Genomic DNA, 25,938 nt, shown 5'->3' with positions numbered 1-25,938 from the left:
GGCAGATCACAAGATCAGGAGATCAAGACCATCTGGCTAACATGGTGAAACCCCGTCTCTACTAAAAATACAAAACATTAGCCAGGCGTGGTGACAGGTGCCTATAGTCTCTGGCTGCTTGGGAAGTTGAGGCAGGAGAATGGCGTGAACCCGAGAGGCGGAGCTTACAGTGAGCCAAGATTGTGCCACTGCACTCCAGCCTGGGCAACAGAGCAAGACTCCATCTCAAAAAAAAAAAATTAGTTGCTCTTAAAACAAAAACCATGATGGGTTTGACTTCAGGCAGGGCCAAATCCAGGTATTCAAACAGTGTCATCTGGTATTGGTCTCAGGCCTCTTATCCAGATTGCTTTAAAAAAAAAAAAAGAAAGCGGCCAGGTGCAGTGGCTCACCCCTGTAATCCCAGCATTTTGGGAAGCTGAGGCGGGTGGATCAGGAGTTCAAGACCAGCCTGGCCAAGATGGTGAAACCCCGTCTCTACTAAAAATACAAAAACTAGCCAGGCATGGTGGCGGGTGCCTGTAGTCCCAGCTACTCGGGAGGCTGAGGCAGAGAATTGAACCCGGGAGGCGGAGGTTGCAGTGAGCCAAGATCGCACTACTGTACTCCAGCTGACAGAGCGAGAATCCATCTCAAAAAAAAAAAAAGAGGCCGGGCGCGGTGGCTCAAGCCTGTAATCCCAGCACTTTGGGAGGCCGAGACGGGCGGATCACGAGGTCAGGAGATCGAGACCATCCTGGCTAACATGGTGAAACCCCGTCTCTAATAAAAAATACAAAAAAAACTAGCCGGGCGAGGTGGCGGGTGCCTGTAGTCCCAGCTACTCGGGAGGCTGAGGCAGGAGAATGGCGTGAACCCGGGAGGCGGAGCTTGCAGTGAGCCGAGATCTGGCCACTGCACTCCAGCCTGGGTGACACAGCAAGACTCCGTCTCAAAAAAAAAAAAGAAAGAAAAAGCAGTCTGGGTGCAGTGGCTCACGCCTGTAATCCCAGCACTTTGGAAGGCTGAGGCAGGTAGATCACCTGAGGTCAGGAGTTCGAGACCAGCCTGACCAACATAGTGAAACCCCGTCTCTACTAAAAATATATAAATTAACCAGGCGTGGTGGCGGGCACCTATAATCCCAGCTCCTTAGGAGGCTGAGGCAGGAGAATTGCTTGAACTCAGGAGGCAGAGGTTGCAGTGAGCCCAGGTCGCACCACTGCACTCCAGCCTGGGCAACAAGAGCAAAACTCTGTCTCAAAAAAAAAAAAAAAAAGAAAGAAAAGAAAAGAAAAAGCAAAGAAAGCAAAATTAGTCTCAGGCAGGCTCTCCCAGCACACGGGCAGAGGTGGCCTCCAGCAGTAAAGGGTTTCCCATCATAGAGTCTGCCCGTGCCAGTGAGACAGGATCGCTGCCTCCAAACAGTCATGGGAAAAGGCCTGGAATGTGGGTCTCTTCAGCCTGGCCTCGGTCACATGCCCGGCCCTGAACTGATGGCAGGTTCTGATTGGCCAAGCCCATGTCACATGCCCATCCACACGGCCAAGGGTAGATCCCACCAGCTGCACCTGGGATTTGCCCAGCCACCTGGGGATCAGGGTTCCACTTCCCATGGTCTTGTAATGAGCCTCACTCTGCCTCCACCCTCCAGATCAATGACGAGACCGAGCTGGAGGCCCTGTGCGCTGAGATTGCCTCCCAGCACCTGGCCACCGAGAGCCCTGACAGCCCCAACAAGCCCTGCTGCAGGTTCACCTACCTGACCATGACGGGCGAGGAGGTGGAGCTGTGCAGCCGGGGCCGGCACATCCTTGTGGCGTGAGTGTGTGCACGTGGTGGGGGCTGGCGGGGGCCGGCCAGGGTTTGACAGCAGCATCTGTTCCTGGGCAATGGCATGAGGACCTAGGTCAGGTGACAGGTGGATTTCACCAGGGGAGGGAGATGAGGCAGGATGGTGGGTGCCAAGAAAGAGGGTCCTCAGCAGAAGGGGTTTACTAAGAAAACAGCAGCTCTGAGGTGGCGGCACCAGAGGCAGGAAAGGACTGGGATGACCAGGGCGGCTGGGCCGCAGGCCTCTCCCAAGAGAGGATCCAGGACCTCCGGCTGAGTGGGTGTGGCTCCCAGACCCAGCCTCTTTGGTGGTGGTCTCCCTCACCTGTGCCCCTCACCTGGGCAGGTGGGAGAACAAGGACATCTATGCGGCAGCCATCCGGAGCCTGCGGCTGCGGGAGCTGCAGAATGTGGAGTGTGTGACGGCCGTGCGGGCTGGCCTAGGCTCCATCATCCCCCTGCAGCTGCTGACTACGCTCAGCCCGCTGGAGATGGAGCTGCGCACCTGCGGCCTCCCCTACATCAACCTCGAGTTCCTCAAGGTAGACGGCCCAGGGCCAGGCTGGGCGGGGAGGTGGTGAGCCCCAGGCCTGCCTCCCTGTCACCCTTAAGTCCAGCAGCAGGCATCGGCAGTGGCCTGTCTCAGCTCTGTCCTTGCCACAGACCTGTATCATTGTCATCGTTGTCATCTCCCTGTGCTCACAGCCCACACGCTGCACCCTGCCCTGGGATTGGGCCTGGCCCGCAGACCCCAGGGCTGGGGAGGCACTGGGTAGGTGGGGTTCCAGGGCTCCTGACACCTGGGCCTCTCCTCCCCAGGCCCACACCATGTACCAGGTGGGGCTGATGGAGACGGACCAGCACATCGAGTTCTTCTGGGGGGCCCTGGAGATGTTCACCCAGGAGGAGCTGTGCAAGTTCATCAAGTTTGCCTGCAACCAGGAGCGCATCCCGTTCACCTGCCCCTGCAAAGACGGGGGCCCCGACACCGCCCATGTGCCCCCGTACCCCATGAAGATCGCCCCCCCAGATGGCACAGCAGGTACCGCCCTCCCCTGGCCATTTCCCAAGTAGGGACACACTAGCCCTTCTCTGTTTGGAACTGGGGCTGCCAGGCCCCATGTGAAGGGAGAACAATGAACAGGAGCCCCACACGCCAAAACCCAGACATCACTGAGGATTAGGGCCAGGCAGGAGCCAGCCATGTGGGTCTGCTGTTAGATACCTTCTCGTATCTCAAAAGAAGCTGAAAATCCAGAATGCTTCAAATCTTCTAACTTTTAAATGCAGAAAAATGGGTAAAAACAAAACAAAACAAAACATTTTGCTGGGCAGACAAACCCATCAGCAGTTTGGCACATATGCTGTCCAGCAGCTCTCTCCCCTTTTCCCTCCAAGAACTTCTCCCAGGTTCCCAGGCCCTCATTCCCATCCTGCTGGGCGCCAGGATTGGCTTAGGGCTACCCTAGGAGGCAAACCTGGAAGCGGAGGCCAGCCCAGCTTCCATGGGAGCCTCACAGACGGGGGCCCAACCCTCTGACGCTGGCTTGGTTTCTTGTAGGTTCCCCAGACTCTCGCTACATCCGCGTGGAGACCTGCATGTTCATGATCAAGCTTCCCCAGTACTCCTCTCTGGAAATCATGCTGGAGAAACTTCGTTGTGCCATTCACTACCGCGAAGACCCCCTCAGTGGCTGACAGGAGGAAGCCCCAGAATTAGGATGTCACTGAGGCACCTGCTCTGCCGGCTTGGGAAGCCACTACTGCAGCCCGTCCCTCCAGGGCCCTGCGTGAGGAGTTGGCAACATTTTGCTTTTCCGAACTTTCGTCCACGTTCCAGGGCCTCCTGGAAGACTTAACCTTTTGTCTTTGTACGTTTCGTGATGGGTTGGTTCTTTTGCTGCCTGTTTGTGGTCTATTTGTAGGATAGTTTAGTTCCCAGACAGTTTGTGTCTAATTTGATCTTCTTGGACATTGTCCCTCGTGGCCACCAGATTCTAATGCCATAAGGCCCCAGCTGGTTCCCCATCACAGAACCACCGAGCAGGAAGCCAGGGGTACAATGACCTCAGCCACACAGAGCATCCGTGCTTTAGCAGAGCGCCTCCACAGACAAGCCTGTGGCCAGCCCTCCCCTCTGGCCTCCAGCTGGAGTTGCTCCAGAGGCAGCCCCAGCAGGCCTCCCTCCACCTAGAGGTGGCTGGGCCAGTTGCCCAAACATGGGAGACACACAGGGAGCTTTATATGTTCATCTTCCTGCTTTAGAACTTGCTCCCAGTCTTGGTTTTTCTGAGGAAAAGCCCACAGTGGTTTCCCTGCGCGTCCCAAACCTCCCTATCTGCCATCTGTCTCTGCTGGGCCCTAGTCTGACAGTTTTCATCTGAGGCCTCCTCAGGAGCAGGAGACTCAAGGGTTCATCCCGACCTTAATTCACAGAGCCTAGCTGGGTGCATCCCAGCTGCAGGGGGTGAGAAGACACCCAGAGGTGGGAGACAGTGCTCAGGTGGGGGCCTCCTCTGAGACTCTGGTTGAAGAGGAAAGCACATGATTCAAGCCTACCCCACAAAAAAGGAGCACAAAATGCTCAGAAATGGCCCTTCCTCCCTGCAGTGACATAGGACAAGGGAAAGGGCCACACCCCCATTTTCAAAAGAGTGGACTGAGGTGCTCTGCTCAATTCGGGGTCTGCCTTAGTGACCCAGACACGCAAGTCCAGATGGAGACTCCAGGGGGGTCCTTCTGCCCCTCTGGCCAGCCCTGCCTAGCACTCCCCATCACCCCGTGTAAGTGTGTGTGCCAGGGCCGGGCTGCCTCCAGGCTCACCCACTGCCCCAGTGCATCTTTGCCCCAAATAGGTCTTTGTCCAATGGTACTCTGTTCATGAGCAGCACAGGCCATTGTTGGACACTGTCACTTTGGGCCTTGCCAGGTCTCACAGAATCACATCGCTGTATTTATTGTATAATATTGTGAATATTGGAAGTTTTGAGTGAGTGCTATCTAGAAGGTTTTGGAGTGTGGATGCTGGTCCAAGAAAGAAGATGTGCCCTGGCCTGCTGGAAAGATTGTGAGTTCTAGAGATAGAGCTGTTAGCATCCATCTCCTCCCTGTAACTCTTAGGAAATGCATCAAGGACCATTATAGAAAGGATCCCCTGACCTCAGGATGAAATCGACCTAGGGTTAATCATGACAGCTGCATCAGTTGTATTTGATGCGAGTCACCTCTGGAGGTGAGTGCCCGCAAGCAGTTCCCCTGTTTTGAAAGAAGATGGTCAGCCCACTGCCTCCCCAGCAGCCACAGCTCCCTTGAGTGGGGGGGGGGTGGTCACATCCAGGATGTATTCCTGACAACAAGGATCCTTTTATTTTCATTTCTGCAAAACGAAAGAGCCTTTGGATTTATTAGAAATGGTTTTTCCTCCCTGTATCTTTAAATTCTTGGTTCTCTTTAGTCCTCATCCCTTGAATGGACTTGTCAGCTACCTCCCCAGGAGGAGTTCAGAAGCTTCTGTTGGCCATCACTTGAGTAGATGACAGCTGTATCTGCTGCTAACATGGCTGCTTCTCCGAGAGCACATTGAGGTCCAGACAGTTCCAAACCTTGGCCCTAAAAAATGTGTGCTGTAAAGTTACTTGATGTATATTTATTATAATTATTTATGGTTGCATTTAACAAACTTTTCATTCAATCTGATGCTATTTACACCATGCCGTGTAAAGGAAGCTCACTAAAGGAAAAAAGTCACACCAATAAATAACCTTCATCTAATTTTGATTTACCTTAAGAGTTGTGTGATCATCTACTCTTGCTGAGCAAGTTCAAAGACTGGCATGCTTGGATGGCTCTGATATTTAAGTGCTGCCAAGTGGCTAGGAATTAAAGTGTTTCTAATTATTATGGTCTCTTGGCATTTGACGTGATTCTTACCCCATGAGGCTTTTAAACTACCCTTCCCCAAACCTGACTCTTGAGTCTGTGCATTGCATGTAGAAATTACGAAGGCAGGGGAATCCAAGATCAAAGCTAAACCTAACCCTATATTCCCTGCCCACTTTTTGTCCTGGCAGCTAGTCTTTGCACTTGGGCCTGGTGTGGGCATTTTTCTCAAGCGGACTGTTACCGTGGCAGAGTCTGGGCCCCTCAGACACAGCTCCTCCTTCAGGAGCAGGTGGTGGATGTAGACCTACCTTGTGCAGAAGGGACATACAGGAAAGATGTGAGGACTTGCTGAGTCCTGCTGTCCATGATCAACACTCAGCTCCTTGCACAGCTGCCTCACTGGCCAGGGGGCCCAGGTTGGCTATACTCTGAATAATCTCAGTTCTCTGTGACCTGCTTGTCCCCTCCTACTGTTCCATGGTAGTCTTCACCTAGAGTCACTTTATTCTCATGCTTTCAACTCCACCTTTCTTGTACTTCATAAACGCTAACTTTGGAAGGGTGGCAAGATGACCAAGTAGGAACAGCTCTGGTCTGCAGCTCCCAGTGAGACCAACACAGAAGGCAGGTGATTTCTGCATTTCTAACTGAGGTATCTGGCTCATCTCAATGGGACTGGTTAGACAGTGGGTGCAGCCTACGGATGGCGAGCTGAAGCAGGGTGGGGCGTTGCCTCACCCAGGAAGCACAAGGCGTTAGCAAACTCCCTCCCCTAGCCAAGGGAAGTCATGAGGGACTGTGCCGGGAGGAATGGTGCACTCCAGCCCAGATACTACGCTTTTCCCATAGTCTTCACAACCTGCAGACCAAGAGATTCCCTCCCGTGCCTACACCACCAGGGCCCTGGGTTTCAAGCACAAAACTGGGCGGCCGTATGGGCAGACACCTAGCTAGCTGCAGGAGTTCTTTTTTTCATACCCCAGTGGCACCTGGAATGCCAGTGAGACAGAACAGTTCACGCCCCAGGAAAGGGGGCTGAAGCCAGGGAGCCAAGTGGTCTAGTTCAGCAGATCCCACCCCCATGGAGCCCAACAAGCTAAGATCCACTGGCTTGAAATTCTGACTGCCAGCACAGCAGTCTGACGTCAACCTGGGATGCTCGAGCTTCTTGTGGGGAGCAGTGTCTGCCATTACTGAGGCTTGAGTAGGCGGGGTTTCCCCTCACAGTGTAAACAAAACTGCCAGGAAGTTCGAACTGGGTAGAGCACACCACAGCTCGGCAAAGCCTCTGTAGCCAGACTGCCTCTCTAGATTCCTCCACTCTGGGCAAGGCAGCAGCCCCAGTCAGGGGCTGATAGATAAAATTCCCTTCTCCCTGGGACAGAGCACCTGGGGAAAGGGGTGGCTGTGGGTGCAGCTTCAGCAGACTTAAACATTCCTGCCTGCCAGCTCTGAAGAGAGCAGCCGATCTCCCAGCACAGCACTTGAGCTCTGCTAATGGACAGACTGCCTCCTCAAGTGGGTCCCTGACCCCCATGCCTCCTGACTGGGAGACACCTCCCAGCAGGGGCCGACAGACACCTTATACAGGTGAGCTCCGGCTGGCATCGAGCAGGTGCCCCTCTGGGATGAAACTTCCAGAGGAAGGAACAGGCAGCAATCTTTGCTGTTCTGCAGCCTCCGCTGGTAATACTGGTCTGGAGCGGACCTCCAGCAAACCCCAGCAGACCTGCAGCAGAGGGGTCTGTTAGAAGAAAAACTTAACATACAGAAAGGAATAGCATCAACATCAACAAAAACGACATCCACACAGAAACCTCATCCAAAGGTCACCAACATCAAGGACCAAAGGTAGATACATCAACGAAGATGAGGAAAAACCAGCGCCAAAATGCTGAAAATTCCAAAAACCAAAACACCTCTTCTCCTCCAAAGGATCACAGTTCCTCCCCAGCAAGAGAACAAAAGTGGATGGAGAATGAGTTTGACGAATTGACAGAAGTAGGCTTCAGAAGGTGGGTAATAACAAACTCCTCCAAGCTAAAGGAGCATGTTCTAACCCAATGCAAAGATGCTAAGAACTTGAAAGAAGGTTAGAGGAATTGCTAACTAGAATAACCAGTTTAGAGAAGAACATAAATGACCTGATGGAGCTGAAAAACAGCACAAGAACTTCGTGAAGCATACACAAGTATCAATAGCCAAATCGATCAAGCGGAAGAAAGGATATCAGAGATTGAAGATCAACTTAATGAAATAAAGTGAGAAGACAAGATTAGAGAAAAAAGAATGAAAAGGAATGAACAAAGCCTCCAAGAAATATGGGACTATGTGAAAAGACCAAACCACATTTGATTGGTGTACCTGAAAGTGACAGGGAGAATGGAACCAAGTTGGAAAACACTCTTTAGGATATTATCCAGGAGAACTTCCCCAACCTAGCAAGACAGGCCAACATTCAAATTCAGGAAATACAGAGACCACCACAAAGATACTCCTCAAGAAGAGGAACACCAAGACACATAATCATCCCATTCACCAAGGCTGAAATGAAGGAAAAAATGTTAAGAGCAGCCAGAGAGAAAGGTCGGGTTACCCACAAAGGGAAGCCCATCAGACTAACAGCTGATCTCTCTGCAGAAACCTTACAAGCCAGAAGACAGTGGGGGCCAATATTCAACATTCTTAAAGAAAAGAATTTTCAACCCAGAATTCCATATCCAGCCAAACTAAGCTTCATAAGCGAAGGAGAAATAAAATCCTTTACACACAAGCAAATGCTGAGAGATGCTATCACCACCAGGCCTGCCTTACAAGATCTCCTAAAGGAAGCACTAAATATGGAAAGGAAAAACCGGGACCAGCCACTGCAAAAACATATCAAATTGTAAAGACCATCGACACTATGAAGAAACTGCATCAACTAACGGGCAAAATAACCAGCTAGCATCATAATAACAGGATCAAATTCACACATAACAATATTAACCTTAAAAGTAAATGGGCTAAATGGCCAAATTAAAAGACATAGACTGGCAAATTGGATAGAGTGAAGACCCATCGATGTGCTGTATTCAGGAGACCCATCTCACGTGCAAAGACACCTCACGTGCAAAGACACACATAGGCTCAAAATTAAGGGATAGAGGAATGTTTACCAAGCAAATGGAGTGCAACAAAAATCTGGGGTTGCAATCCTAGTCTCTGATAAAACAGACTTTAAACCAACAAAGATAAAAAAAAAAGACAAGGGCGTTACATAAAAGGATCAATGCAGTAAGAAGAGCTCATTATCCTAAATATATATGCACCCAACAGGAGCACCCAGACTCATAAAGTAAGTTCTTAGAGGCCTACAAAGAGGCTTAGACTCCCACACAATAATAGTGGGAGACTTTAACACCCCACTGTCCATGTTAGATCAATGAGACAGAAAATTAACAAGGATATTCAGGACTTGAACTCAGCTCTGGACCATGTGGACCTAATAGACATCTACAGAACTCTCCACCCCAAATCAACAGAATATACATTCTTCTCAGCACCACACTGCATTTATTCTAAAGTTGACCACATAATTGAAAGTAAAATACTCCTCCGCAAATGCAAAAGAATGTATTATAACAAATAGTCTCTCAGACCACAGTGTAATCAAATTAGAACTCAGGATTAAGAAACTCACTCAAAAACCATACAACTGCAATGGAAACTGAACAATCTGCTCCTGAATGACTACTAGGTAAATAATGAAATTAAGGCAGAAATACATAAGTTCTTTGAAACCAATGAGAACAAAGACACAACGTACCAGAATCCCTGGGACACAGCTAAAGCAGTGTTTTGAGGGAAATTTATAGCACTAAATGCCCACAGGAGAAAGCAGGAAAGATCTAAAATTGACACCCTAACATCACAATGAAAAGAACTAGAGAAGCAAGAGCAAACAAATTCAAAAGCTAACAGAAGACAGGAAATAACTAAGATCAGAGCAGAACTGAAGAAGATAAGAGACATGAAAAACCCTTCAAAAAATAAATAAATCCAGGACCTCATTTTTTCAAAAGACTAACAAAATAGACCACTAGCCAGACTAATAAAGAAGAGAAGAGAGAAGAATCAAATAAATACAATAAAAAACAATATAGGGGATATCACCACTGATCCCACAGAAATACAAACTACCATCAGAGAATACTATAAACACCTCTATGCAAATAAACTAGAAAATCTAGAAGCCGGGCGCAGTGGCTCACGCCTGTAATCCCAGCACTTTGGGAGGCCGAGACGGGCGGATCACGAGGTCAGGAGATCGAGACCATCCTGGCGAACACGGTGAAACCCCGTCTCTACTAAAAAATACAAAAAACTAGCCGGGCGAGGTGGCGGGCGCCTATAGTCCCAGCTACTCGGGAGGCTGAGGCAGGAGAATGGCGTGAACCCAGGAGGCGGAGCTTGCAGTGAGCTGAGATCCGGCCACCGCACTCCAGCCTGGGTGACAGAGCGAGACTCCGTCTCAAAAAAAAAAAAAGAAAATCTAGAAGAAATTGATAAATTCCTAGACACACACACCCTCCCAAGACAACCAGGAAGAAGTCGAATCCTTGAATAGACCAATAACAAGTTCTGAAATTGAGGCAGTAATTAATAGCCTACCACCCAAAAAAATCCCAGGACCAGATGGATTCACAGTCAAATTCTAACACAGGTACAAAGAGGAACTGGTACCATTCCTTCTGAAACTATTCCAAATAAAAGAAAAGAGGGACTCCTCCCTAACTCATTTTATGAGGCCAGCATCATCCTAATACCAAAACCTGACAGAGACACAACAAAAAAAGAAAATACCCCTGATGAACATCGATGCGAAAATCCTCAATAAAATACTGGCAAACCGAATCCAGCAGCACATCAAAAAGCTTATCCACCAGTCGGCTTCATCCCAGGGATGCAAGGCTGGTTCAACATACTCATATCAATAAATGTAATCCATCATATAAATAGACCAATGACAAAAAACACATGATTATCTCAATAGATGCAGAAAAGGCCTTCAATAAAATTCACCTCTTCATGCTAAAAACTCTCAATAAACAAGGTATTGATGGAACTCATCTCAAAATAATAAGAGTTATTTATGACAGACCCATAGCCAATATCATACCAAATGGGCAAAAACTGGAAGCATTCCCTTTGAAAACTAGCACAAGACAAGGATGTCCTCTCTCATCACTCCTATTCAACATAGCATTGGAAGTTCTGGCCAGGCAGTCAGGCAAGATAAATAAAGGGTATTCAAGTAGGAAGAAAGGAAATCATACTGTCTCTGTTTGCAGATGACATAATTGTATATTTAGAAAACCCCATTGTCAGCCAGTTGCAGTAGCTCATGCCTGTAATCCCAACACTGTGGGAGGCCAAGGCAGGCAGATCACGAGGTCAGCAGTTTGAGACCAGCCTGGCCAATATGGTGAAACCTGGTCTCTACTAAAAATACAAAAATTAGCTGGGCATGGTGACACACGCCTGTAATCCCAGCTACGCAGAAGGCTAAGGCAGGAGAATCACTTGAACCCAGGAGGCAGAGGTTGCAGTGATTGTGCCATTGCACTTCAGCCTGGGCGACAGAGCAAGACTCCGTCTCAAAAAAAAAAAAAAGAAAAGAAAAGAAAATCCCATTGTCTCAGCCCAAAATCTCCTTAAGCTGATAAGCAACTTCAGCAAAATCTCAGCATACAAAATCAATGTGCAAAAATCACAAGCATTCCTATACACCAATAACAAACAGAGAGCCAAATCCCATTCACAATTGCTACAAAGAGAATAAAATAACTAGGAATACAGCTTAGAAGGGAAGTGAAGGACCTTTTCAAGGAGAACTACAAACCACTGCTCAAGGAAATAAGGACACAAACAAATGGAAAAGCATTCCATACTCATGGATAGGAAGAATCAATATTGTGAAAATGGCCATATTGTCCAAAGTAATGTATAGATTCAATGCTATCCCCATCAAGCTACCATTGAGAATTAGAAAAAACTACTTTAAATTTCATGTGGAACCAAAAAAGAGCCCGTATAGCCAAGACAATCCTAAGCAAAAGGAAAAAGCTGGAGGCATCATGCTACCTGACTTCAAACTATACTACAAGGCTACAGTAACCAAAACAGCACGATACTGCTACCAAAACAGATATATAGACCAATGGAACAGAACAGAGGCCTCAGAAATAGCACCACACATCTACAACCATCTGATCTTTGACAAACCTGACAAAAGCAATGGGGAAAGGATTCCCTATTTAATAAATTGTGCTGGGAAAACTGGCTAGCTGTATGTAAAGCTGAAACTGGATCCCTTCCTTACACCTTATACGAAAATTAACTCAAGATGGATTAAAGACTTAAATGTAAGACCTAAAACCATAAAAACCCCAGAAGAAAACCTAGGCAGTACCACTCAGGACATAGGCATGGGCAAAAACTTCATGACTAAAACACCAAAAGCAAGTGCAACAAAAGCCAAAATTAACAATTGGGATCTAATTAAACTAAAGAGCTTCTGCACATCAAAAGAAACTATCATCAGAGTGAACAGGCAACCTACAGAATGGGAGAAAATTTTTGCAATGTATCCATCTGACAAAGGGCTAATATCCAGAATCACAAAGAACTTAAACAAATTTACAAGAAAAAAACAAACCCCATCAAAAAGTGGGCAAAGGATATGAACAGACACTTCTCAAAAGACGACATTTATGCAGCCAACAAACCTGAAAAACAGCTCATCATCACTAGTCATTAGAAAAATGCAAATCAAAACCACAATGAGATACCATCTCACCCCAGTTAGAATGGCGATCATTAAAACGTCAGGAAACAACAGATGCTGGAAAGGATGTGGAGAAATAGGAATGCTTTTACACTGTTGGTGGGAGTGTAAATTAGTTCAATCATTGTGGAAGACAGTGTGGTGATTCCTCAAGGATCTAGAACCAGAAATATCATTTGACCCAGCAATCCCATTACTGGGTATATAAATCATTCTACTGTAAAAACACATGAACACGTATGTTTATCGCAGCACTGTTCACAATAGCAAAGACTTGGAACCAACCCAAATGCCTATCAATGATAGACTGGATTCAGGAGATTGAAACCATCCTGGGTAACACGGTGAAACCCTGTCTCTATTGAAAATACAAAAAAATTAGCCGGGCATGGTGGCGGGTGCCTGTAGTCCCAGCTACTCAGGAGGCTGAGGCAGGAGAATGGCATGAACCCAAGAGGCGGAGCTTGCAGTGAGCCCAGATTGCACCACTGCACTCCAGCCTGGGCGACAGAGTGAGACTCCATCTCAAAAAAAAAAAAAAGACTGGATAAAGAAAATTTGGCGCATATACACTGTTATAAAGAAAGTTTTGGTGCCACAGAAGAAATAGCACTCAAATATAAAATTTTCTTTTTAATTCTCAGCAAGGCAAGTTACTTCTATAGAAGGGTGCACCCTTACAGATGGAGCAATGGTGCATGCACACTTGGACAAGGGAGGGGAAGGGGTTCTTATCCCTGATGCATGTGGCCCCTGCTGCTGTGTTGTTCCCCTATTGGCACACAGGCTAAACTAATTCCTATTGGCTAATTTAAAGACAGTGACGCAATGAGTGGTTTGGCGGGAAAAACGGTTATGACAAAGCAGGTAATCAGAATGAGTCAGGGTGGAGCAGGGAATCGAAAAAGGTTGCTTTATGAGGAAGTTAAGTTTAAAAGAAGGCAAAGAATTGAACATACTGACATATTGATTCTTTGAAAAGAAATTTAGAACTCATATCTAACACCACCATGGAATACTATGTAGCCATAAAAAAGAATCAGTTCATGTCCTTTACAGGGACATGGATGAAGCTGGAAACCATTCTCAGCAAACTACCACAGGAACAGAAAACCAAACACTGCATGTTCTCACTCATAAGTGGGAGTTGAACAATGAGAACGCATGGACCCAGGAGGGGAACATCTCACACCAGGCTTGTCTGGGTTGGGGGGCTAGTGGAGGGATACCATTAGGAGAAATACCTAATGTAGATGACGGGTTGATGGGTGCAGCAAACCACCATGGCACATGTATACCTATGTAACAAACCTGTACATTCTGCACATGTATCCCAGAACTTAAAGTATAATAATTTTTTTTTAAAAAACGCTAACTTTAGGCCAGGCGCGGTGGCTCATGCCTGTAATCCCAGCACTTTGGGAGGCCAAGGTGGGCGGATCACCTGAGGTTGGGAGTTCAAGACCAGCCTGACCAACATGGAGAAACCCTGTCTGTACTAAAAATACAAAATCAGCCAGGCGTAGTGGCACATGCCTGTAATCCCAGCTACTAGGGAGGCTGAGGCAGGAGAATCACTTGAACCTGGGAGGCAGAGGTTGCGGTGAGCCCAGATCGTGCCATTGCACTCCAGCCTGGGCAACAAGAGCAAAACTCTGTCTCAAAAAAAAAAAAAAAAAAAAAGTGCTAACTTTGGTGGAAGTGTCCCAGATGTGTCTTTTTCATAGGCAGAGCAAGGACCCTCTTGGACAAAGGACAGGCAGCTTTCCTTCCTTCCCCTGTCTGTTGCTTCAGGGTGCTGGGAACAGGGAGCAAACACAACCACTCACAGCAAAGAGAGATTTCTGTTTAGATGAGAAGCTGAGGAAGATGCCTAGCTGTCTCCCTGGCCGAGCAGAACCAGGAGTCCCCTGCTCTCCACTGCTGAGGCCATCGCACTGGGCTGCCTCTTGAGAGATAAGTACTGTTCAAAAAGTGTACCATCCACTAAAGAGAAGATACTCATCCTCATTTGTCAGCAGGGAGATACAGATTAAAATGACAATGAGCCGGCTGCGGTGGCTCACGACTCTGATCCCAGCACTTTGGGAAGCCGAAGAGGGAGGATCACTTGAGGTCCAGATCAAGAGTTCAAGACCAACCTGGCCAAAAAGGCCAAACGCTGTCTCTACTGAAAATACAAAATTTAGCCGGGTGTGCTGCTGCGTGCCTGTAGTCCCAGCTACTCGGGCGGCTGAGGCGGGAGAATAGCTTGAACCTGGGAGGCAGAGCCTGCAGAGAGCTGAGGTTGTGCCACTGCACTCCAGCCTGGACAATAGAGCAAGACTCTGTCTCAAAAAATAAAAAAGAAGTAAAGTAAGGCCACTTGATTGATTGCCCTACAGTGAAAGCCAGCAGTTGAGTTGCTCTTAGTTCCCTATTCTTACATGCATAGCCAGCCAGCCAAGCAGTAGCAGAAGGAAAAGTCTACAACATAAAACACTGAAGTGAAAATAACTCCCAGGAAATGGACAACACAAAGAGTAGAAGATATCAAAAAATATGCCGCAAAAGTACAAGAAAAAGTATCCATTAAATAGGGGGAAAAAAGACTGTGAGAAGATAAAAGATACAGGTTTTGAAAATTACTATTAGAGGCCAGGCGTGGTGACTCACACCTGTAATCCCAGCACTTTGGGATAATTCTTTTCAATAGAGTACTGCCTCCACAAAGAACTGGCCACATGGTTCCCGTGTCTAGTGTTCCATCTATGAAATAGGGCAGTTCCTCCTACCTTTGCCACCCCAACAGGTTGTTCAAAGAACAAAGGAACTCAAAATGACCTAAGGTGCTCGATAGTCCTATGCACACGGAGGCACTGAGGGGTAACAGCTAATCCTGCTAGGGCTCAACTCCTCTCAGGATGGAGGCATTTGAAGAATCTGCTTTTCTCTATTCAGTCAGAGGCACCCATTCTAGCCCCAATTATCACTGGAGCTGCAGCAAGCCTGTCAGTTTTCTCAGAAGTCCAATTTAAAACACTACAGGTTCAATGTCTGTGTAATCCGAGAAGGGACTCACGGTGGAGCTGCAAGGGTTACTGGAGTGCTGGAGAAAGCCCAGCCCCCGCTCACCTCCTCCAACCCCAGGGCTAACTCCAGCCTACCCTGGCCTCCCCTGCAGTCTCTAAAGCACACAGGAGAAGGAACCACAAGACTGAGCTGAACTCCAAGTACAAACTTTATTTCTATTACAAGGAAGTTAATAATAATTATAATAGTAAAATAAAAACAAGGGGAAGGGGCTCTGACACTTGGTTTTCAGAGCAAGCATGGGGCTGCGGCAGAGCCCAACATAGCCCCTGTGGGGACAGGGAGCCCTCAGCCCTCCCCATTAGAGAGCAATGAGGACAAAAGATCCATGCTCCCCCAGGAACAGAAGGCAGTGATGCCAAATGCCAAGGAAGCAGCTTAAAACACAGTCCCCAGGGCACTCACCTCCAGCTCAATACATCAAAAGCCTCGTTACTGACAGACGTTGCAAGTGGCCTGAGCACCTTACCAGAGTGCCTCACACACACCTGGGACCCAATCGAGTGTGGACAGAGGTGGTACAGGGAGAGGTTGCCCAAAAGCCCCCAAATTTAGGCCCCAACAGGGCAGAAAATCACTTTACTGGTTGGTACCAGGTTTCCAAAATCTTCCCCTCCTTCCACCGGGACCGCACAGCACCAAGGGGCAGTGGCGACACTAAGTCAAAAGGGAGCCCTGGCAGCCGAGGTTGCAGCTTGTATTTCACTGCTGCTGAAAGGTGGCAGCTAAGGCTGAAGCATTCCTCAACCACCACCCTGCTCCCTTCCCTCAAACCCAAACCCCCACAGTACAACCCCAAAAGACACGAAATGGCCATAACCTAGAAAAATCTAAAATCTGGAAAATCTCTCCCACCCAAAGAGCCAGAGAGGTGGGCCTGCACGGCGGCAAGTGCTGCTGTGCACAGAAGACAGGAACCGATGTAAAGTCTCTGGAGACACCATTACTCCTCCTCTTCCTCCTCTGCATCCCCAGCTCCTTGTTGCTTGGAGGGCTTTGCCTGGTAAACAACACAACACAAATGAAGCTTTATGTAAAAAGTGAAAGAGCAGTACTCCTCCCCTGGATCCCTGAAAATGTGCTGCTTCCATAGAAACCTCCTCAAAAGTCAAAGGAACAGTCTTTCAACCACAACCAGCCTGGTTCCAGCAACTTCTACAACTTCAGGAGCCACACCAGCCCCACCATGTCTGAGTCCCCCCTGAGCATCGTTGGGTTGGAGCCCACGTTACCTTTGCAGTTCTGCTGCGGTAGTTGGCAGCTGCAGGGGTGACCCGGGAATTCCTGCCACCTTCACTCCTACCGCTGAAAGAAAACAATTGGAAACTAGCTCCTGAGGTGTCCCTGAGCAAAGGTCAACAAACTCAGAGGGAACAGGAAGCAGCCCTATGCTCGCAGACAAACCCCAAAAAACCCATGGGCCACAAAATAATTTTTTTGGAGTCAGGTGACAATACAGGAAAAAATCCATACTCCTCCTCTTACCATGCAAGGACCTCAGTCTTACCCCAGGCCCAGCAAGGGTAACCAGGCCTTTGCCCATGTTTGCTTCAGCTACTCCCAGGCCCCATTCCTGGGCTACTGATTCTTACCTAGCTCCGTATCTCCCTGCAGGCCCATGGGGGAAAGAGGGCACAATGTTTTCTGGGTAGAGACTTTGAGGAGGGCGAATCACTGAAATGTGCCCAGGGGCTATGGCCCCATTTTGACTGTTTTGATTCCGCCCCTGGATGTCCTGGCTGTCTGAGTTGTTAAGCTTCAGCACACGAGGAGGGCTGGGCTGGCACCCAGGTCTGGGGCCTGATGTTGATCTTGATAGCTGGTTGTAGGTAGCTGTCATATTGTTAAAGGGTCGGCTGGGAGGCAGACAGGAGGTGGGCCCATTAGCAGTTTCCTGCTTAATATCATCCAGGTAACCAGAAGACAGGTCTCCTGAGAAGAGAAAATGGTAACAGCTTTAGGAAAAAGCCTGCTCTGGCTATAGTGCCAGGTTTAGGGCAAGAACAAAAAGATTCCAGATAGAAGACAACTGCTCAGCCAGGTGTGGTGGCTCATGCCTATAAACCCAGCACTTTGGGAGGCCAAGGCAGGTGGGTCACCTGAGGTCAGGAGTTCGAGACCAGCCTGGCCAACATGGTGAAATCCCATCTCTACTAAAAAAATAAAAATAAAAAATTAGCCAGGTGAGGTGGCAGATGGCTACAGCCTCAGCTACTCAGGAGGCTGACACCAGGAGAATCACTTAAACCCGGGAAGTGAAGGCTGCAGTGAGCCGAGATCATGCCACTGCACTCCAGCCTGGGCAAGACAGAGCAAGACTCTGTCTCAAAAAAAAAAAGACAACTGCTCACCCCAAAAGGCTGCTGGACCCCACATCTCCAGGGCAGAGTTGGCGATATTTTATCTATTCTGCATATATTATATGAGTCCTCAAAGACAGCCTCCTAACTATTCAACAACAGTGTGCAAGCAAACCTTGAAAAAAATTTTTTTTTTTTGAGATGGAGTCTTGCTCTGTCGCCCAGCCTGGAGTGCAATGGCATGATCGTGGCTCACTGCAGCCTCTGCCTCCTGGATTCAAGTGATTCTCCTGCCTCACCTCCCAAGTAGCTGGGACTACAGGCACCCGCCACCACGCCTGGCTAATTTTTCTATTTTTAGTAGAGATGGGGTTTCATGATGTTGGCCAGGCTGGTCTTGAACTCCTGACCTTGTGATCCACCCACCTCAGCCTCCCAAAGTGCTGGAATTACAGGCGTGAGCCACTATGCCCAAAGGAAAAATAATTTCTAATTGGTTTTGTAGTGGTGAGGTTTCAAAAACAGTTTACTTGCCTAAACATGAGGCTCTTAAGTAATAATAATAAGTTTGAGGCTGGGTATGACGGCTCACACCTGTAATCCCAACACTTTGGGAGGCCGAGCTGGGAGGAACACTTGAGCACAGGAGTTCAAGATCAGCCTGGACAATGTGGCGAAACCCCAACTCTACAAAAAACTAAAATAAAAATTAGCTGGGTGTGGGGGTGGGCACCTAGCCTACCTATAGTCCCAGCTACTCAGGAGGCTAAGGGTGGGAGAATAACTTGAGCTCAAGAAGTTGAGACTGCAGTGAGCTGTGATCACGCCACTGCACTCCAGCTTGGATGACTAAGAGACCCTGTCTTAAAAAAAAAAAAAAGAAAAATAATGTTTGAGGTCAGTCACAGTGGCCCACGCCTGTAACCCCAATGCTTTGGGAGTCCAAGGCAGAAGGACTGCTTGAGGCCAAGAGTTCAAAATCACCCTGGGCAACATAGCAAGACCCTATCTCTACAAAAACAAAAAACTAGGTGGGTGTAGTAGAGTGTGCCTGTAGTCCCAGCTACTTGGGAGGCTGAGGAGGGAGGATCACTTGAGCCCAGGAGTTTGAGGCTGTGGTAAGCTATGATTGTGTCACTGCACTCCAGCCTGGGTGACAGAGCAAGACTCTGTCTCTACAAAAAATTAAAAATAAATAACAATAGGTTTGAGTACCCTAAGTGTATTTCAACTTGAAATGGGGGTCCAGGGTAGCTACCATAAGGTCTGCAAATTATCTACAAATAGTCCACTAAGTGCACAGACAGGAAACCAGAAACTTACTACAAGCACTAACTACTACGTGTATCTCACAGATGTCCGCAAAGCCATTACCCTAAAAATCACACACTTGAGAGAGCTCAGTCTAATGTGGGATCACAACTACCTGCAGGAGTCTCCCATGAGACCCTAGTGTGTTTGGAAATTCGAGATGCAGGTAATCCCCACATTAGAGCAGTGGATGAGAAGTGGTAAACAGGCCGGAGCCAGCAGTGGACCTGCGGCCTTGGCTCAGTCCTGGCTAATAAATACCCTGGTGTCTGACACGCCTCCTGGGCAGCTCTGGTGAGTTCTCTTGAGGCTGGGAATCCAGTCTAGGAATCCCCTCTGTCACATGGTTGGTTGCTGTGGCTGGGCGTTGGTCACACTGGTCCTAAACAAGAAAAAACAGAATTAGTACCTCTGAATTGAGTCATTCCCAGAAAAGAGCACGCGATGGGAGGAACAGCAGGGTATTCCTTATCTGGATGGGGACTTTGACAACCTCTGAAAGTTCTGGGAACTTTCAGAAACCACACATTTGGAATGGTGAATTCAATCCCATCGGCACCTGAGGCACTGACAGAAGCACTTTCTGATTTGTGCAGGGATGAGGGAAGGGCTGGTCTTGGAGCAAAAAAAAACATTTCTTTCTTTTTTTCTTTTTTTTTTTTTTTTTTTTTAAGACTACTCAAGTGCAATAGTGAGAAGAGGGGAAGGAGTAGAACAAGGAGTTCGATCTGTGACTGTGAACAATCAACTGAGATAACTCACTACCTTCAGAGCAGCTGAAAAGCATTTCTATACTCTCACCAGAGTATTTATTTGTGTGGTTGCTTATTTCAGTCTGCCCTAGAGGGTAAGCAGTCTCTTATCTACTGTTTGATCCCAAAGCAGGAGTCTTTTTTTTTCTTTCTTTTTTTTTTTTGAGCCAGAGTCTCGCTCTGTCACCCAGGCTGGAGTGCAGTGGTCTGATCTCAGCTCACTACAACCTCCACCTCCCAAGTTCAAGTGATTCTCATGCCTCCGCCTCCCGAGTAGCTGAGATTACAGGCGCCCACCACCACATTCAGCTAATTTTTGTATTTTTAGTAGAGACGGGGTTTCACCATGTTAGCCAGGCTGGTCTCAAACTTTTGACCTCAAGTGATCTGCCCGCCTCAGCCTCCCAAAGTGCTGGGATTACAGGCATAAGCCACTGCGCCTGGCCTCTGAAAAGCAGGAGTCTTTATTATAGAAATGAAATGTACAATGTTCTAGTAACAGCTGCATGGCATCAACTACAGAAATGGTACCTGCAGTGTTGACTCCCACTCCCCGTAACATATACTATTGAGCAGAAAACATATTTTCCACTAACAGATTGGAATCCTATACTGTAAATGCTGAAAAATGACTTCATATTGTCTAGTCCAACTCCCTCACTTACAGATGGCCCCAGTGAGGGGCATCCATAGGACAAAACCAGAAGTAGACCCTCAGGTGTCCTACAGTGCAAGTCTCAAATGCCACCACAATGGGAAAAACCCACCTGGTGAAAAGCAGGGAGACTCTCATCTAAACCTTCTGACAAGGCTTCCTTCCACACCTGCTCAAATAGAGTCCTGGCTCTTTGGCCCTCAGCTAGTAACAAGATGGCTTCAGTTGCCTGAAGGGAGGGAAAGTCTAAAAGCCTGCGTATTGGTTACTACAGACAGCTTACAAAGATGACACGGCCAGAAGCCAAGTGTGTGCATTCCTTGTCAGGATGGAATGCAACTTAAAGGCTAAGGAAGTGTTCGCAGCTCTGGAAGCCTCAGGTTCACGCACAGAGCCACATGGACAGGGACTCCAGGGACCCTTACCTGGTGATGGAACAGCACCTCCTCTTCCAGCTGTACCCCACAGAATTCACAGGGGATGATGATGCTCTCCTCCACAAGGCGTGAACTGCTCAGGCCCATCAAAGAGTCTAACTGCTTACTTGCAGCCTGTTGCAAGAAGTTCTGGAAGATGACATCATGTTCCTCCACCCCTCTAGGGGAAGAGCTGCCAGTATTGAGTGAAGGTAAGGCACGTGAAGGGTTACAGCTTGTCTGTCATTCAAAAAATATATGTTAAAAACAAAAATCAGAGGTTAAAAAACTACATTCCTAAGATATTTTCTAGAAGTCAAATAATTTTAACAATGCTTGGCTGGGCACAGTGGCTCATGCCTGTAATCCCAGCACTTTGGGAGGCCGAGGCAGGCGGATCACGAGGTCAGGAGATCAAGACCAGCCTGGCCAAGATGGTGAAACCCCGTCTCTACTGAAAATACAAAAATTAGCCGGGCATGGTGGCACTTGCCTATAATCCCAGCTACTCGGGAGGCTGAGGCAGAGAACTGCTTGAACCTGGGAGGCGGAGGCTGCAGTGAGCCGAGATCACGCCACTGCACTCCAGCCTGGGCGACAGAGTGAGACTCCATCTCAAAACAAAACAAAACAAAACAAAACAAAACAAAACAAACAATGCTTAATATTGGAAAGAGGAACTAAAAGGGGGACTATACATAGAACACTCATTTTACTTTTAAATATTTTTGTGGGTTTTTTAAAAGTGTGTTCATGTGTTTATTCTTTTTAAATTAATTTGAAATGATTCAAGGTTCTTCCCCTCACACCCATACAGTAAAAGAGAGGCACAAATATTCTCTATTATCTTTGCTAATGGATTTTCTACAGTACTCCTAAAACAACAACTACATGTATTCAAATAGTATATTATTTCATATATGAGGGAAAGTATGTTCCACTATACAGAGCACAGGCACTACTTAGTAGTTGTGGAAATGCCAGACTAAGCCAAACCAAATGAGCGTATTGAGGGAATAAGAAGTCCCTCCAGGCCAGGCGCGGTGGCTCACTCCTGTAATCTCAGCACTTTGGGAGGCCAAGGTGGGCAGGTCACGAGGTCAGGAGTTTGAGACCAGCCTAGCCAACATGGTGAAACCCTGTCTCTATGAAAAATACAAAATTAGCCAGGCATGGTGGTCCGCGCCTGTAGCCCAGCTACCCGGGAGGCTAAGGCAGAAGAATAGCTGGAACCCGGAAGGCAGAGGTTGCAGTGAGCCCAGATCACGTCACTGCGTTCTAGCCTAGGTGACAGAGTGAGACTCCATCTCAAAAAATAAAAATAAAAAATAAAAAAATAAAAAACACAGAAGTTCCCTCCATCAGGTAATCCTCAAACACATAAAGCTATTTGCTCATCATTCCTAAATGGCTCAAGAATAGTCAGTCATTCAAATAACTGACACCTTTTCGGATACCAAGTATTTAGAGATTCTGAAACCGGGAAAACTCAGAACCTGCCCTCAGGGAACTCAGCCTAGTGACGCAGACCAACAGGAGATCAGAAGACCACATCATAAAGTGATAAACTATAAGAGAGGTGGGCACGGACTTTCAGAAGCACACAGGTGTGGTTCCTGACCTAGCCTTCATAGTACCTCTCAGGATGGCTTCCATAAAGTCACATCTGAACCAACTCTACAAGTAAGGGGGCTCTGTTGTTGGATGTGTTAAGGAGACAGTGGCAGAAGGCCAGACACCTTTCAGGTAGATAAAGGAATGTGTAGAAAACACCCTTGACCTTTCTAGAAAAATGCAAGGACTTCAATACAGCTCCAATAAATCAAAATGTGGCATGAGATGAGACCAGATCACAAGACGGGTAGTGGAGATATATGTGCACCAGTCACTACCACATGAAAGGACTGCTAGCATGAGATTTCTAGGTCTGCTGAAATGAGCATCATTCCCCGCCCCCTTTGTTTTTTTGGTAGAGCTGGGGTCTCACTATGTTGCCCAGGCTGGCCTCAAACTCATGGGCTCAAGCAATCCTCCCACCTCAGCCTCCTGAGTAGCTGGGACTACAGGCACAAACTACTGCCATCACTTTTTCTAAGAAGGAACAAGGCTAAGTTTTCATATCTGTATGCCAGTCACACCATGGAAAAGAACATTTGCTATTCCTACCACGGGCATTGTATTAAAATGATTTGTTCAAGGCCTCATGTGGCCTGTAATGCCAACTATGGCCTGCATACATTCCAACTAAAAGTCCTCAAGTAATTCATAACACACCTGATGGTCAATCAGCAGTTCCTCTGGGTAGAGCTCCTCACAAAATTCACAAGGCAACATGGTCTCGTCAGCTGCACCTAGGTATTGGGCCACATAATGAGACTCAGGATGAACAAAAACAAATTTGAATTTAACCTTTTATCCTCTTTATGGGGTCTTATATAGAAGTTTAGCTTTCTTTAATGTTTCTTATAGACAGCAATTTGTGGGGCTGTATATTCTCAGAGGGAACCCATCTAAGAGATAAACTCTAGGCAAAAACTTCCATTATGAAACAAGAAATGTACTTGACCCCAATTTCCTGAGTAGCAGTATAGTAGTAGTTTACCTGCTACTCACTACTCTAAGGAAGCGATTTAAATCGTAGGCAATAATCTTAAGTGTTTTCCACACACTATTTCAATCCTCAGAATAAACTTACGAAGCAGATCCTACATTATCCTTATTTTACAGATAAAGAAATTGAGCAAACTGGCAAATAATATCATGAATACTCCTCCCAGTACCAAAACACCCAAAAAATCCTGACTAAAAGTAACTGAAGTGAACAAATCGATACATTTTAAAACCAAGATTCCCAGACACAACACCCTCAGTAAGACTGCTAAACAAATGGGAGGGTGAACAATGGGGGGATGCAGGGAAATTAACCCTTCAACCTAACTAGATTTTAGTTCTGGGTAGAAGACAGAAAAGTCTCTACCAAGTAGAGTAACTAGAGCTTGGCCCCTTATATAGGTTTGGGGTCACAGTCTGTGCTTATGATTTTTATGTTTCTATTTTTACATAAATTCACATTTGTGATTTTTTTTTTGAGGCAGGGTCTCACTCTGTTGCCTAGATTGGAGTGCAGTGGTGCAATCTTGGCTCACTGCAGCCTCGATCTCCCAGGCTCAAGAGATCCTGCCACTCAGCCTCCCCAGTAGCTGAGACTACAGGTGTGTGCCACCATGTCTAGCTAGTTTTTATTTTGTGTAGAAATGAGGTCTGAACTCCCTGGCTCAAATGATCCTCTCACCTCAGCCTCCCAAAGTGTTGGGATTACAGGAATGAGATATGATGCTTTCTAAAAGTCCAAGCCGGCCAGGCATGGTAGCTCATGCCTATAATCCCAGCACTTTGGGAGGCCAAGGTGGGTGGATTACCTGAGGTCAGGAGTTCCAGACCAACCTCAGCGACATGGTGAAACCCCATCTCTACTAAAAACACAAAAATTAGCAGGGCATGGTGGTGCAAGCCTGTAATCCCAGCTACCCTGGAAGCTGAGGCAGGAGAAATCACTTGAACCCCAGAGGCGGAGGTTGCAATGAGCCAAGATCACACCACTGCACTCCAGCCTGGGCAACAGAGGGAGACTGTCACAGAGAAGAAAAAAAAAAAAGTCCAGGCCAAAAGCTTAATTTAAAGTTACCCCTAATGGTAGTATCTCTATGGGCCTACCAGAAGCACATATAAATTCTCAGAGGAACATGCCAGAAAACTTGGTGTTCACACAAACACCCACACACACATGCACACACGCGCACACACACACACACACACACAGAGCAAGCCTCCATGAACGGGAGACAGCAGAAACAACATAGCAAAGAAACAGTTTGTGCTATTTTTGGACACAAAAGAAAATAAATATATTTAACATGTTTAAAGACATGTTAAAGAGGGAACTATGCTGGGTGCTGTGGCTAACGCCTGTGATCCCAGTCCTTTGGGAGGCCAATGGGTGGCACAGATTGCTTGAGCTCAGGAGTTCGAGACTAGCCTGGGCAACACAGTAAGGAACCATCTCCACTAAAAATACAAAAACATAGGTAGTGGTGCATCCCTGTGGTCCCAGCTACATAGGAGACTGAAGTGGGACGATCACTTGAGGCCTGGGGGCGGAGGCTGCAGTGAGCTGAGATCACACTACTGCACTCCAGCCTCACTGACAGAGCGAGATTCTGTCTCAAAAACAAAAGACAAAAACAAAACAAAAAAAAACCAAAGAGGGAACTGTAATATGACTATGGAACTAAAGATTATTTTAAAAATAAAAAAAGATTATTTTTAAAAATTAGGAGGTACAATGAGGAAAAGGATCAAACAGAACTCAAAATTAAATATATAATCACTAAAGTGAAAATCTTAATGGACACTTTATACAACAGATTAGAAATAACTAAGGAGAAAAATCAGTGAACTAGAAGACAGATAAGAAATTACCCAGAATATCTGGGCGCAGTGGCTCACACCTATAATCCCAGAACTTTGGGAGGCTGAGGCGGGTGGATCACCTGAGGTCAAGAGTCTGGCCAACATGGTGAAACCCCGTCTCTACTAAAAATACAAAAAAACTAGCCGGGCGTGGCTGGGCGCGGTGGCTCACACCTGTAATCCCAGCACTTTGGGAGGCCGAGGTGGGCAGATCACGCAGTCAGGAGATTGAGACCATCCTGGCTAACATGGTGAAACCCCATCTCTACTAAAAATACAAAAAATAAGATGGGCGTGGTGATGGGCACCTGTAGTCCCAGCTACTCAGGAGGCTGAGGCAGGAGAATGGCGTGAACCCAGGAGGTGGAGCTTGCAGTGAGCCGAGATTGCGCCACTGCACTCCAGCCTGGGCGACAGAGCGAGACTCCGTCTTAAAAAA

At 47.3% G+C, this 25,938-nt stretch overlaps 2 protein-coding genes across 13 annotated transcripts in view; one reads left to right on the top strand and one right to left on the bottom strand.

Moving 5' to 3' along the window:
• The window catches only part of HECTD4 (HECT domain E3 ubiquitin protein ligase 4), a 228,744-nt gene extending 223,035 nt beyond the window's left edge, over window positions 1-5,709 (top strand). For all 8 annotated transcript variants that reach the window (XM_028829925.2, XM_028829923.2, XM_028829924.2 and 5 more), the window contains exons 73-76: window positions 1,634-1,800; window positions 2,159-2,354; window positions 2,632-2,854; window positions 3,374-5,709. In XM_028829925.2, coding sequence (XP_028685758.1) covers window positions 1,634-1,800; window positions 2,159-2,354; window positions 2,632-2,854; window positions 3,374-3,510 — 723 coding nt within the window. In that variant the 3' untranslated portion in view covers window positions 3,511-5,709. The remainder of the gene's footprint in view (window positions 1-1,633; window positions 1,801-2,158; window positions 2,355-2,631; window positions 2,855-3,373) is intronic.
• Window positions 5,710-15,725: 10,016 nt separating this feature from the next.
• TRAFD1 (TRAF-type zinc finger domain containing 1) overlaps window positions 15,726-25,938 on the bottom strand; it is a 28,761-nt gene continuing 18,548 nt past the window's right edge. For 4 of the 5 annotated variants that reach the window (XM_015152833.3, XM_077952842.1, XM_028828950.2 and 1 more), the window contains 6 exons: window positions 23,304-23,380; window positions 21,039-21,269; window positions 19,468-19,588; window positions 17,188-17,527; window positions 16,828-16,900; window positions 15,726-16,595 (listed from right to left, as the gene is read on the bottom strand). In XM_015152833.3, coding sequence (XP_015008319.1) covers window positions 16,539-16,595; window positions 16,828-16,900; window positions 17,188-17,527; window positions 19,468-19,588; window positions 21,039-21,269; window positions 23,304-23,380 — 899 coding nt within the window. In that variant the 3' untranslated portion in view covers window positions 15,726-16,538. 5 annotated transcript variants of the gene reach the window in all.

The sequence above is a fragment of the Macaca mulatta genome, chromosome 11, assembly GCF_049350105.2.
Source record: "Macaca mulatta isolate MMU2019108-1 chromosome 11, T2T-MMU8v2.0, whole genome shotgun sequence".
NCBI lineage: Eukaryota > Metazoa > Chordata > Mammalia > Primates > Cercopithecidae > Macaca > Macaca mulatta.
The sequence above is the reverse complement of the archived record's forward strand: the minus strand, read 5'-3'. Positions and strand labels throughout refer to the sequence as shown.